We start from the raw sequence: 13,596 nt of genomic DNA, 5'->3' as shown, positions 1-13,596 counted from the left end.
ACAAATGGCTGCACACGCCAGGGCTGGGCCAAGTAGAAGCCAGGAGCCTGAAACCCCATCTGGATCCCCAACACGGGTCGCAGGGGCCCCAGCACTCGGACCGTCTTCTGTCTCTTTCCCAAAAGGAGAGTTGGATCAGAAGCAGAGCTGCTGGGGCTGGCAGTGTGACATAGTAAGCTAATCCTCCAGCTGAAGGTACCACATTCCATATAGGCACTAGTTCGAATCCTGTGGCTACTCCATTTCCAATCCAGCTCCCTGTGTATGGCCTGGGAAAGCAGTGGAGGACGGCCCAAATGGTCCTTGGGCTCCTGTCCACATGTGAGAGGCCCAGAAGAAGCTCCTGGCTCCCAGTTTTAGACCACCCAGATTTGGTCATTGCGGACAACTGGGGAATGAAACAGTAGATGAAAGATCTTTTCTTTCTCTTTCTTCTCTCTCTCTCCTCTCTCTCTGTAACTCTACCTTTCAAAAAAAATAAATCTTTAAAAACATTATATAAAAAAGCAGCAGCAGCAAAGCTGTTGGGACATGAACCAGCACTCACATGGGATGCAGGCACCACAGCAGCAGCTTGACCAGCGTACGGCAACACCTACCCCTGCTTTGTGGCCTCAAGGACACTTGCGTAACAATTTCCTTCCTAGATAAGGAAGCTGAGGCCCACAGCAGCAAGGGGGAAGGCCGAGGTGCAAATCCAGGTCTACCTGTCACCAAAAGCACAGTGACGGAGGGACACGGCGAGGAGAGGTGGCATGGGAGGAACACGGGAAATGACGTGGAAGACTAGAGCGGAGGACACCAGGGCAGGTGGACAGGAGCTGAGTGGGGGAGGGGGTGCTCCACACGCCTCTGACCTTTGCGCCCATCCCTCTGGAAGTCCACGTGGCACCATTCGCCATCATTGACCTTGCGGCTGGACGCCCGCAGCTTGATGCCCCCAGAGCCCATGTCCAAGAGGAGGTAGAGGTAGCCATCTAACAGCTCCATGGCAAAGTAGTCGGCGCGCTGGGCAGAGCTGGGGCTTCCGGCCCCGGTCCCAGGCCGCCGGCCCTGGCTGAAGAGCAGCAGCCCGTTGGGCTCGGTGGTGCGGAAGTCCAGGGAGATGGAGCCGGTGCGCTTGGCGCTCCAGCGGGGCAGGGCCACAAAGGCCTCGGGGCTCTCAAAGGTCACGGGGTCCAGGGCGGCCACATCCTCACAGCGGAAGGACAAGTCCCCCTGCAGCTTCATCTTGGGGTCCCCTTCCTTGGCCAGGCGGGAGAGCTCTAGCTTGAAGTCATTGTTCTTGTAGACCACCTGCAGGAGAGGGGACAGCCAAGACAAAGAACAAAAACAGCTTAGGCTGGGCCGCCCCTGCCCAGTAGAACAGCCAGCACCCAAGGGGGACCCACTGACCCATGCCTGGCTGGGGCCCCTGGATCAGAGCTGGGACTCCATGCCCAGGCACGTACCTGCCCCATATGTTGCCCTGTGTGTCCCACCTGCTGGCCCCAGCACCAGCGTGACAGCTCACACCACAGGCTCAGTGCCCACGCTCACGGAGGCAGACAACCAAGTGCTATGACATTTTTTTAATTAACCGCGTTTCCGCTTCTATTCTTATCTGCTCCCCACAATGAAGCCTATGACCCTTCGTTTCTAAAAGCAACACAAATGGTTTAGCCAAGGTCACAGAGCTGATGCGTAGAAGATACGGACGGGGTCTCTCCACACGCGGCAACCCTTTCTCCTGAACCACGGCTGCCTTCAAGGGTCCTCTGCAGAGATGAGGGCGGGGTCAAAAGCAGCTGCTTCGGACTACATTTTGGACTTGGAACAGAGGCAGCTGGCCTGGTCAGACTACATCCACTGTAGACATCTAGAAGGTTCCCTCCCAGCCCTACTCACGTCCTTGAGACAGCCCATGAAGTTGTTGCTGACGGGCGAACCCGGTAGGTCCGCCGTGTTCGGGCTGCCCCCGATGTAGAAGAAGTCGTCCGAGCCCAGCATGGTGTAATCCTCCTGGGTGTAGCCCGTGGTGGTCAGGATCCCGTCCACAGAGATGGTCACCTGGCCAGCCCAGGGAGGGAGGGGGAGAGACAGGAGACAGCTGGCATCAACCCCTTGGGAAGAGCCGGCGGCTGGGCAAGGGAGGGGCTGGGGGGCAGCAGAAGGGGGGACCCCATTTTTATGTCTGCTTGTCTCAGAGGAGGAACAGTGGGGCAAGAGAGGGAAGGAGGGGGCAGGGTAGCACAAGATTTGATGGTTTCAGGGTGGGCTGTAAAGACCTGCCCTAGAGCCTGCCTTGCTCAGCAGACAAGAGCCTGGAGGGAACTTGGGTAGCTCACCACGAAAGATACCAAGAGACAACTTCTGGAAGCTGCTGTGAACAGGAGCGGACCCCGGAGGTCATGGCACCCTCCCTCTTTTCCCCTGGGAACTGTGCTCTAGATGCACATGAGACGTTAAAAAAGAGCATTGAGCGCCTGGCGCGGTAGCCTAGCAGCTAAAGTCCTCGTCTTACACAGACCGGGATACCATATGGGTGCTGGTTCTAATCCCAGCAGCCCTGCTTCCCATCCAGCTCCCTGCTTGTGGCCTGGGGAAGCAGTCGAGGACGGCCCAAAGCCTCGGGACTCTGTACCCACGTTGGAGACCCAGAGGAGGATCCTGGCTCCCTGCTTCGAATCAGTGCAGCTCCAGCCATTGCGGCTGCTTGGGGAGTGAATCATCGGGGACAGAAGATGTTCCTCTTTCTCTCCTCTCTGTGTATCTGACTTTCCAAAGAAAATAAATATATCTCTTAAAAAAAGAGAGAATGCTGAACGCCAGCGCCCCCGGGGGATCCTATTGGGTCATTTGCAGCCCGGGAAGGAGATGCAAAGCAGAGGGAGGATCAGCGCTTGAACTTCCCACTCCTGCCGGCCCTGTCCCCAGGGTACCCACATCTCCAGCCTCTGCCCACAATGCAGGGTCATTGCCTCCGCAGGAGAGGGTGACTCGCTACTTGTTCCCTTCTTTTCTTCCTATCTAGTCTTCTCCACCACAGCACTATCCTTACTCTAACAAGTCAAGGCCAGGGCACAGGGCTCAGGTCAGTGAGAAAGCCAGGCCGGTAGGAACAGGGCAGTGCCTCATGTCCCCAGAAGGCCAGAGGGGCTTAGCAGTGGCCTGGGGAAGACAGAAATAACTTTGGGGGACAAAGCACGTACAGGACACTCTGACCCCCCAAAATGCAATTGGCCTCCTGGCCCCTGGGCAGTTTAGCCACATGAGCAGCCCAAGTGGGGCTTGAAACGAAGGGGCTCAGAGCCAAGGGAGGGTCAGCAGGGACAAAGTGGACCACAGAGTGTTGCTGGCTCACAGGGGGCCTCCTACTGCACTCCCAAGCGCAGCCCACTTTCAACAGCCCCTGTGTGCTTCTTAACCTCGTTTCTAAGCCACATCTGCACAGTGGGGCCTTTACGTTACGCCCTGTGACGTTCCAGGCCCACCCCAGTCCATACGCACATGTCACCAGCCATTGTCCAGGTACTGTCTTGAGAGCTCCGTGGTCACAGTGGAGGGCAGCTGGGAACTCCTACTGAAGGACAGGGGTGGGCCAGGGGGCAGGGGCAGCACCAGAACAGACCTGGAGCCTCCTTGGGGACAGTGGGGTGGGTCTAGGCCAAGCTAGGGCCAGAGAGCCACCTCCTGGGACCATCAAACCTTGTGCTGGGGAGTTGAGTTCATGGAGGGAAGGCGGGAGGGGGGCGTCTCTGGGGAATGGGGCGGGCCGGCAGCGCCAGTGTGTTCTGAGGCAAGGGTTGGGGGGGTCGTGTCTCTTCTTCCCTTCACCCCACCCCAAGGGTAAGAAGTGGGGGTCTAGGGTAGAAAGGGAAGGAGCAAAGTATTAGTCACAAAAGCATGCAAGAAAAGAGATGAGCTAGGGAAGAAGGCGTGGGGATGAAGGAGTTGGGATGGGACAGGGAGGAGAGGAGAGTGAGGGGCTCCATCCTGTCCTTGACCTCTGCTTGCAGCTGTCCTGAGAGACTGGGAATTGGGCTAACTACTTCCCCACCTGACACTTGGCTCCTGAGGGGCAGGTGCCAGCTGTACACATCCCAGACACTAGCAATCCCAGCACAGTTCCGGGGTCTCAGCACACGGTCTCTGACAGGCCAGTGTCAGGTCGCCTTGTGGTGACGCAGGGTCACATTATCTGTACCCTCTCCCATCAGACTAACACCCTGGGGGCCTGTGAATGTGAGGACAGAGCCACAAGCTGTCCCCTCCTCTTATACCCCAAGGTCCCTGCCTCCAGGTAGGGGAGGGTTCCCTCACCCCAAAGCTCCCCAGGAAGGGACTACTTCCTCTGGCCTAAGTCCGTCTGCTGGGTCCTGCCTCCCCCCACCTGCTCCCCTGCTCTCTTCATCCCAGTTCACTGGCCTCTCTTGGTCAGCTTGACAGTCATAAGGACCTCACTCAGGCAGACAGCAGGCGCCCGGGAGCACCATCCTGGATTCCCCTCCAGGCTGGACCCGAGTCCCACCTTGCCACCCCACCCCTCCTTTAGTGGAAGAGAGCTGCCTAAGTTCCCAAGGGGTAGGGGCTGGGGGTAGCAAGAGGCAGGGACTTGGGGAGGTGTGAGAGGAAGGGGATGTGCCAGGTGGGCGCAGGGGTAGACAGACGCTGGGAGCAGAGGAAAGGGAGAAAGGGAAGGCAGGAAGGGAGGGTTAATGTGGATTAGTAAAACCCGACTGTTCCCCCAGACAGATCCAAGTCCAGACACAGAAATGGCAGGTTCGTTAGTAAAAGCAGGAAACAGGGGAATCATTATCCCGGGTGTCCCTCCACCCCCAAAGGTTTGGGGTGCCCCTGCCCCCCAACCCCCCACACAGCAGCTTCTGGAAGGGGTGGGGCCTTTAGGGGGAGGAAGGGAGGGAAGGGGGACCATGCCACACTCAACAGCCAACTGCAGCAGGGACCCATGCGAGTTAGAGAGGAACGGGGTTGGGGGGGCCAGGCCCAGCAGATGAGGCCAGAGAAAGGCAGCCGCAGATAAGCCGTGCAGGGCAGGGGTGGAGCCGAGATGGAGGCTGGGGCAGAGCCGTGGAGGTGCAAGGAGGAGCAGCTTCGTTCTGACTGAGGAGAGAGGAGTGGCCGCTGGGCTGGGCCACAGAGCCACTTTGGGGCTGAGAAAGCAAGGGGGCTGACAGCAGACCTGACCTTTCTCTACAGGCTCCCCCCAACTCACACCACTGCCCATTCACCGCCAATCACCAACCGCAGGCACACAGAAGGCAGTAGGGGGTGCCTTGGCCGTTCCCTTCCCAAGCCACATCAACAGGACCGGGCTTAAGACCCCCATGACACGCAGAGGATCTACTACACCCATCGCCCACCATCCCACTCACCACAGACAAGCCAGGTGGAAGGGGACGGCCAAGGGAATGAGCTCCTGGGAAGAGGGGGAGGAGCCCCCACCCAGCACTCATAGCTCTCCCAGGAGACTGCGGGGACAGGTGTGTGTGGGGTCAGATGGGCATGGGCTCATCAAGACCTGGATGGGCTCTGAGCCCTCCTTGACTCTCCCGCCCCTTGCCAGGCCTCTGCTTCTTTCCTCAAGGGGGGCTGGGTGGGGTGTGAAGTCAGATCATGGCGGATTGTGACCCAGAAGGCAGGGAGAAGCGAGCAGCAAAGAGCTCTTCCAGCCCCACCCAGAGCCCTTCCCAGTGGCCTGCAGTGCTCCACCACCAGCTGCCCAAGCTGACAGGCCTTGTGGTGCTGGTGTTTTTGTTGTGAATCCCATTGCTGTCATCAAGTTCTTGAAGGGGTGGGGAGGGGGCAGGGTGTTGGCTCAATAGGTTAATCCTCCACCGGCAGTGCCAGCATCTCCTATGGACACTGGTCTGTGTCCCAGCTGCTCCACTTCCCATCCAGCTCCCTGCTTGCAGTCTGGGAAAGCACTGGAGGACGGCCCAAAGCCTTGGAATCCTGCACCTGCGTGGGTGACCCAGAAGAAGCTCCTGGCTTCTAACTTCGGATCAGCTCAGCTCTGGCCACTTGGGGAATGAACCAGCAGATGGCAGATCTTTCTTTCTCCCTTTCTCTCTGTAAATCTGCCTTTCCAATAAAAATAAATAAGTCTTCAAAAAAAAAAATTCTTGAAACCCTTGAACTTGTGGTTGAGAACAACGGGCCCAAGACAAGGCTCCTGATAGTCCCTTAGGGCTGGCAGGGAGGCTGGGGGCAGAGCTGGAGCAGAAGATCATGGAGAAGAGAGAGTTCCCAGGGTCCCCAGGCTACGGGAGCGACTACACGGCTCCTCATGGCACCAGGGAGAAAAGCTAGGAGAGAACCAGCTAGAAAGATACCCCTGAAAGAGGGGCTCATTAGCAGACCCGGCCCCCCCACAAATCCAGAGAGCTGGATTTCCTAACATCTCCAGGAGAGAGGGGGAAGGTTTCCCGTGGGAAACCCCGCTTGCTCTTTAGCCTTTGCCTTCTTCCAGAACAATGTCACAGCCACAGAGGGCTTTAACAATCCCTACCCCTTCCATTCCTTCCAGGCTTACTCTGAGCATCAGATTGTCAATCTCAGGTCCCCAATCTGTCATCAGCAGGATTGTCAGTCTTGTCCAAGTGGGCTGTGAGAGCCCAGGTGAGCTCTCTTCCTCCTCCGGGCCCCAGGTTCCCCCGTCTGTGAACAGGGTATGTCTCTGGCCACTGCCTGCAAGCCAAACATCCATCAAGCCCTAATGACATCCAGGATGTTAAAGCCATAGCCGGTCCCCTGTGTATGGGCAAAGAAACACCACTGTTTGCACAAGCAACCCTCCGCCAGCCTGGCCACTGCCCACACCCCTCAGCTGCCTGGGCCTCTCCAGCCTATATGGGACCTCTGTCCCACAGAGAAGCATTCAAATGCCGAGAGGTCCCATGAGTTGGCAAAAGCAAATCCAAAGCTCACCGGACTGTCTGGGGGAGGCTTTGGGAATCAGAAAATGTGAAAGCCCAGCTCCGCAGGTGCCTAGAAGAGCAGAGCTTCAGGGCAGGTGTGGGAGATCTACCGAGAGACAGCATGACCAGTTCACCCAGCCGCCTTGCTCCCTAGCTCACTTGGGGGAGGGTGGGCTTTAGAGACACAATTTGGCAGGCACCTGCTAGTCAGGACTGGACCCCAACAGGCTGCTTGGCTTAAAAGTCAGACTGAGGCCAGCCATCTGTATCCCCAGCCCTGCTCTCTCCAGCCTGCTCCTGGAGTGCTCTGAGGTTTCACACAGTTATTTTGGGACCAATTCCTAACGAGGGATCTCTGGTGGGACCTGGACCACTGTATCCTCCTGAGTTTGCTGTGGGGAGGGAGTTGTTTCTTTATCTAACATCCCTGCCCTGGAAACGCCGTGGTCATTGGTTAACTCAGCAGCTGACAGAAGCTCAGCTCTGCTTTACGAACCCGCTGCTGCCTTCATCCTCACCGGCCCTGGGTTTATGCTCAGTCCATTTGGTAGATGAGCTTCTGTACCTCCTGCTCACGTGGTCAGTTTGTAACCAAACTACACTTGATATTAGCCAAAAGGCCAAGAAGGGATCAATTTGTAACCAAACTGAGACTGTAAGGAAAGTCTGCTGGGTCCCAATTCAAGGATGTTAGACCTGTGACACTTAAAGTGTGCCACGTATCTAGACCTGCCCCCACCCCGAGCCGTAGCATGGCTATCCAGAGGAGTAGCAGGTGCTCAACAACCTGGTCGGCACAGGGCAAGCAGCAGCTAACTTCTAGAAGCAGTAGCTGAAGGAACAGGCCTGTGGGGTGTGCATGCTAGGACCACAGCGTGACCTGGAGGGTCAGAAATGGCGATATGAGATTTACATTGGAGAGGCTGTCATGGTCTTGACCTTGGACACCAGCCTGCATGAAAACAGGGAAACACGGGCCGGCCAAAGTATCAGGAGACACCAGGAGTGACCGTAGAGGTTCAGCCTCCTGGGAAGGTAGGGCCACCCAGGCTGGGGGCCCTCAACAACCAGCCAGCCAGCCAGTCACACACCCTGGGCAGGAGGACGGGCCAGCAAGCTGCCCTGAGCAGCACCAGCCACAGGCACGTCCATCTCCAGGGTCCCCAGCCTGGCGCTTCCTCACTCTGTGTTATTAATAGACGATGACTAACCAGCTGGCTGCGGCAGCACCAGGCCCAGGCAGGCATGGGGGAATCCCAGGGGACTACACACAGCGGGGCCTCCGTGCCCATGCTCCCAGGAGAGGCAAGGAGTGCAGGAGCTGCCCTCTGCTCCCGTCGCCCTCTTCCTGCCCATCACGGCACATGGTCAGCCAGGCCAGCCCCCGCTTCAGTTCCCACCTCCGTAAGGAAGTCCCTGGCAGGCTCCAAACCCCACCTAGTCCCACACGCCTTGGCTGATATCAAACACTTCTACCTGTGGCATCACCAACAGTCTCCCCAACACAGAGTGCAGTTTCCCACTAACACCCCCTAAATGTCACACTAACATTTACACACAGTCACTCCCACACTGCAGCACACACCAGCTGCCTTGCACAGACACCCACATGGACACTCGCCGGGAAGCAGCCCAACCCAAACACGGGAGTTCAGAGACAAGGACAGCCAGCGCCATCCCAGCGTGCCTCCCTGCCAGGCCTCCTCCTCTCACTGCCCTCAGTGGGGAAGGAAACCAAACCCTGGGCAGAGGCCATGCAGGAGTGGGCAGGGGCACAAGACGGGGGAGAGGAAGCCGGAGAGGGAGAAAGGAAGACAGTGTGAAACACAGTGTTAGTCAATGCAGCAGAGCGGGTGGGGGACGGGACGCTCTCCCTGGTGGGGAAATAGACCATTCAGGCCATGCACAATGTAGGAGACACAGAGCCGGGAGCCCCAGGGCTGACACGAGAGGGAGGGGACACAGCTTTTCCACTGGCAGCCAGCATGGGACAGCCCCCAAATGAACAAACGGGCATATGGACTGGTTCTGACCAGATCTGCGTTTCCCCAAGTGGCTCCCCGTCCCCCAACACCCCAAATCCCACCCTGGTGAAGCTGCCCAGAGGCTGCCATTGGAGGGCGTGCCCTCATGCCCCTCCTGTAGCTCGCAGGACACCTCTGGAAGCTGACAGTGAGCAGGGCATAGCGTGTCATGGGATGGTGTTTTCCATGGATTTTCAGGAGACCAAGAAAGAAACTAAAGAGAAAAATAAAACAAAACAAGGGAGTGGGGAGGAAAAAAAAAAACACAAGAAAGCAATTGAGATCAGCAGCGTGGGGCTGCCCCAAGCCTGGGCTGGTGAGGCCGCCTGCCCCGGGCCTCTCTGGCCAGAAGGAATCAGAGCTTACAGTGCAGGGATAGGCCGAATTCCTGGATTTCCATTTGTCTTTTGGATTTGCATTTAGATCGTTTTGATCATCAACAAAGAAAAGGGAAGGAGGAAAACTCAAAGAGAGAACAGCGAAACCTAAAGATTGTTCAGGACGCCAAGGGGGGGGAAAGAAAAAGGCGAACAACCAAAAACCAAACGGGGAGAGAGGCAACAAAAGTGGGAGAATCGAACAGTTAAAAAACCCACGGCAAACCAAACGGTAAGACAATTAGAGTGATATCTACCAGATAATGCAGTTTGTTTACCATAGCGTGTCCAATCCCTGCGTGCTTCACCGGAGATATGGGGGGAGAGGGGGAGTGTCCAAACAAACAAACAAAAAAAACACACCACGGAGACAAGAAAAAAAGACCGAAAAGAAAAAGAAACAAGAAAATGACCAACTGTGAAACTCAAGGAAGGAGGAAAAATATATATCCATATATATTTGGTTGTTCGTTCAAACCCTCCCACCTTAGGTTCAGCAGAAGTATTTCTTTTTTTAAAATAAATTATAATGGGAGGGAGAAAGAAAACACACACAAATTCAACCCCTTCTTCTCCCAACCCCTCCCCATCCCCCTTGACATTCCTCTCCCCTCCCCCAGCCGCTCCCTCCCCCCAGCCCTTTCCCCAACAGAGCTGTCTTCAGAGGAACAGATAGCGACCTTGGTTAGTAGAGAAACAACAAAAGAACTGGACCAAGAAAGCAAAGACTTAGAGATGGCCGACATTCCGCAGATGAAACAGAAAGGTTAGTTTGGGGGTTGTTTTTTTTTTCATTCACACCTTGCCCCACCTGTCCCTGACCACCCCACCGTCCCCCTGGGTCATAAAGCGTGTTAGTGACACACACAGAGTCGGCAACAGGATTTTTTTCCAACAGAGGGTGGGAGGGGGAAGGCAGGAGGTTAAGAAGCAGACCCGGTTATGCGGTATTAGTAGGTCCTGTGGGCTGAAATGTTAGGGGGAGAGGGGGAGGGAGGGGCGGGCAAGGAGGGGAGTGAGAAGGGCTGAGCCGGGGACGCTGGTCAGGGACGGGTGGTTTGTTGGCTAACGGGTCAGACAGATGGCTTTCCAGAAAACTGGCTACCACAGTGCACTGATGCTGGCCAACCCGGTGACCGGTGGTGGCCAGGTCAGGTTATGGGTTAACTGGTTGGCAATGGGCTAGCTGGCCTCAGGCTGGCAGAAGGGCGGGCAGCGCCCCCTAGAGAACCAAAAGAACTGGCAGGAATCAGAGGCAAACAAGGGGTCCCCAGGGAGCCTAGAAGGGTGTGTGGGGTCTGCTTTGCCTGTGGAAAGAAGTTGGACAGAGAGATCCAGGGAGTTAACGTGGGGATGGGGCAGTACCAGTCTCCCCCACACTCTCTCTCTCTCTCTGTCTCTCTCTCTCCTCTTCTAGAGAGAGTGAAAGTAAGCTTCACATTTCGTTGGAACCATCTCCAAACCCTCCTCCCCTCTCCTCCTCCCCTTCCCTACTTCCTGCCCCCCCCCTTGACTTTTCAGAACCTACACTTCCCAAAAAGTTCTGCAGATTCTTCAGTCACCCCCATCCTCTTATTCCCTTGTTGGTGTCCATCCCCCCATCCCTACCCCACCACCTAGTCCCACATGTCACTGGAACCAGTAAGGCTGTCCCCAACAGCCCAATCTCCTTGCACACACACCCCTAGGCCCTGCAGCCTCCACTTCCCACAGCCAGCACCAGAAACTCGCTTCTCCCACGTCCACAATAGAAAAGCCACCCATCTCTGGAATCCCTTCCTGCTCTCTGAGTGTTGTCTATCCCTGTCTCTGGAGTCCCTCGCCCTCCTCCCCCTGTGCCTTGAATTTCACCTTCTCATCGCCAATGACAGCAATCACCTGCACAATGACCCTGACCTTTGAGGGAGGAGATGGCAGAGGGCTTGAGGCGGCCTTCCCTAACAGGCTGAGAGAGACAGGGCAATGGCCGCTTGATGGCTTTTTAGCACCAAACCACACACCCGAAACTGTGACCGTGAGGAGAGGTATTCCGGGGACAGAGCCATTAGTCAGAGAGTTATTATAACCAGTAGGCACAGGGCTAATTCAGTAAGACAATTAATAAGGGCCCTATATAATTAAAAACAGCAGAATTCAATATTTAGCAGCTCAAAGAAGTGCTGAACCCCCAATATTAATTATTGGTGGGCCGAAGCAGTTGACGTAGCAGGTGTAGCGACAGGAGCAAGGGGGTGGGTGCTGGCAAGCAGGATGGTCAGGAAGTGAAGAGGTCAACTGGCCAGGACAAGAGGAAGGCTGTGAGACCAGAAAGGTAAGAGTTGCCTGGTATCGCTGACCTAGGCAAAGCAGGCAGCACAAAAAAGGGCATCAGAGGTAAAAGACCCGGCAAGCACTCAAGAAAAACAGAGATTGTTCCACGGTAGCAAGCAGAAGGGCAAACGATGAGCCAAGACTGGAAGGGAAGAGATGAAAGTTCCAAGCCTGATCCTTCGATCACCACCCAGTTTGTCGACAGATCCAGGCCTCCTCTGTGAGAAGCAGTGGGGTCGGGGCCCCTGTAGACAGAGGTAGGGACTATGGCTGCAGAGCTCAGCTGCTGGTGAGCAGTGCTACAGGCCAGCTGAGGTCAAGTTCAAGATGAGACATCTTCTATGGAATCCATCCCTGGTGGCCTGAGCCCCAATCCTGGGAGGCCTGTCCAAAGACTGGGATTTGGAGAGCTTCTGGAGAACTTGACCTCACTCCTGGCAACAGCAAAAGGGGTTCCTGGTGTCCAGGAGCACAGAGGACCTCGGCAGAGAGCAAGGAGGGCATCCGATGGGAGGTGGGGAGGAGAAAGGCGTCTATTGGTTCTTCCAGTGGTAAACTGCCTGACCACAGATGTCGGGGTGAACCGGCAGCCCCTCTCCACCCTGACCTCTGAGTGCAGCTCTGGCCCCTCAGGAAAATCCAGATGGGGGTGACTTGCTCCAAAGATGCACATCTGGCATGAAGGCAACAGGAACCCACCATGCACAGAAGTAAGAGGGAGCCAGTCAGTCCGGTTTTCAGAGATCTGGGCAGAATGTTCTAGAGTGTTTGGGATTTGAAGACAAGCAAGAATGACAGAACCACAAGATGGACTGCTGCTTCCTGTATATCTTCACCAACGACAGGACAGACAGGGAGAGGGAGTGACTTCAAATCAGACTGCTGGCTGATTCCAGCACTTCCTAACTGGAAAAAATTTTGAGCAAGTTCTTTAAAAAAAAAAAAAGATTTATTTATTTTAATTGGAAAGTCAGATATACAGAGAGGAGAAGATATAGAGAGGAAGATCTTCTGACCGATGATTCACTCCCCAAGTGAGCACAACAACCGGTACGGTGCCGATCCGGAGCCAGGAGCCAGGAACTTCCTCCAGGTCTCCCATACAGGTGTAGCATCCCAAGGCTTTGGGCCGTCTTCTGCTTACACCAGGCTATAAGCAGGGAGCTGGAGGGGAAGTAGAGCAGCCAGGATATAAACTGGCACCCATATGGGATTCTACGATTGCAGGCGGCAAACTAGCCAATTGAACCATCGTGCTTGGCCTAAATAAGACTTTGTTTCGTTTTTTTTTTAAATTAGGTGAAATACAGAAGAAAAATGAGCCCTTGCAATCTGGAGTGAGTGGAGGAGTGTCAGGGTGCAGTGTGAGAGATGCTGGGACCAAGGTCAGGGAACTGAGCCAATCAGAGGGACTGGAAGAGGCTTTCCTCTGGACCCATACAAGGAGCTAGGGTTTTCTCAGGAGACCTGGAGGTAGTTACATGTTCAGCGAAGGAGTTGGGTCTGTGACTTTCAGGCATGGGTTTTCAGCTCTTAGAAAAATAACAAAGAGAGAGAGAGAAAAAAGAAACAGAAAAACCTCCCAACAACGCACCCCACTGAGGAGCAGCCAGTATGAAGGGCCCAGCGTGCTCACGCCCTCCACACTGAGGGAAGGAGCGGAGACAGCAGGCTGCCGCAAGGTGCTGCCAGGGCCAGAATGCGAGATCCCATGAGCCCCAAGAACTCAGCCAAGAAAGGAAGCAGCCTCACTGGGGGGAGTAGATCTAGGAAGGCTTCACAGACACGAAGGACTGAAAGAAAAAAAAAAAAACAAAATACAACTGCTACTCGCAGCAGCAACTCCGGCAGGCCTGCGTTCTGCCAGCCACGACACTGCGTGCCTCAGTCTGTCCCCGCTAAGAGGAGCTGAAACACCGTGGCAGGCAGGGCTGGGCGGGGGAGGGGCGCAGGGGGATGTGAAGT

General features: G+C 55.7%; 1 protein-coding gene across 20 annotated transcripts in view; it reads right to left on the bottom strand.

The window, feature by feature from the left end:
• NRXN2 (neurexin 2) overlaps positions 1–13,596 on the bottom strand; it is a 108,309-nt gene that overhangs the window by 52,521 nt on the left and 42,192 nt on the right. For 13 of the 20 annotated variants that reach the window (XM_004596714.3, XM_058662837.1, XM_058662845.1 and 10 more), the window contains 3 exons: positions 9,579–9,623; positions 1,888–2,049; positions 858–1,296 (listed from right to left, as the gene is read on the bottom strand). In XM_004596714.3, coding sequence (XP_004596771.2) covers positions 858–1,296; positions 1,888–2,049; positions 9,579–9,623 — 646 coding nt within the window. The remainder of the gene's footprint in view (positions 1–857; positions 1,297–1,887; positions 2,050–9,578; positions 9,624–13,596) is intronic. The other 7 variants (XM_004596715.4, XM_058662847.1, XM_058662841.1 and 4 more) reach the window with 2 other exon arrangements.

The sequence above is a fragment of the Ochotona princeps genome, chromosome 4 (assembly GCF_030435755.1).
Source record: "Ochotona princeps isolate mOchPri1 chromosome 4, mOchPri1.hap1, whole genome shotgun sequence".
In the NCBI taxonomy this organism is placed as follows: domain Eukaryota; kingdom Metazoa; phylum Chordata; class Mammalia; order Lagomorpha; family Ochotonidae; genus Ochotona; species Ochotona princeps.
The sequence above is the reverse complement of the archived record's forward strand: the minus strand, read 5'-3'. Positions and strand labels throughout refer to the sequence as shown.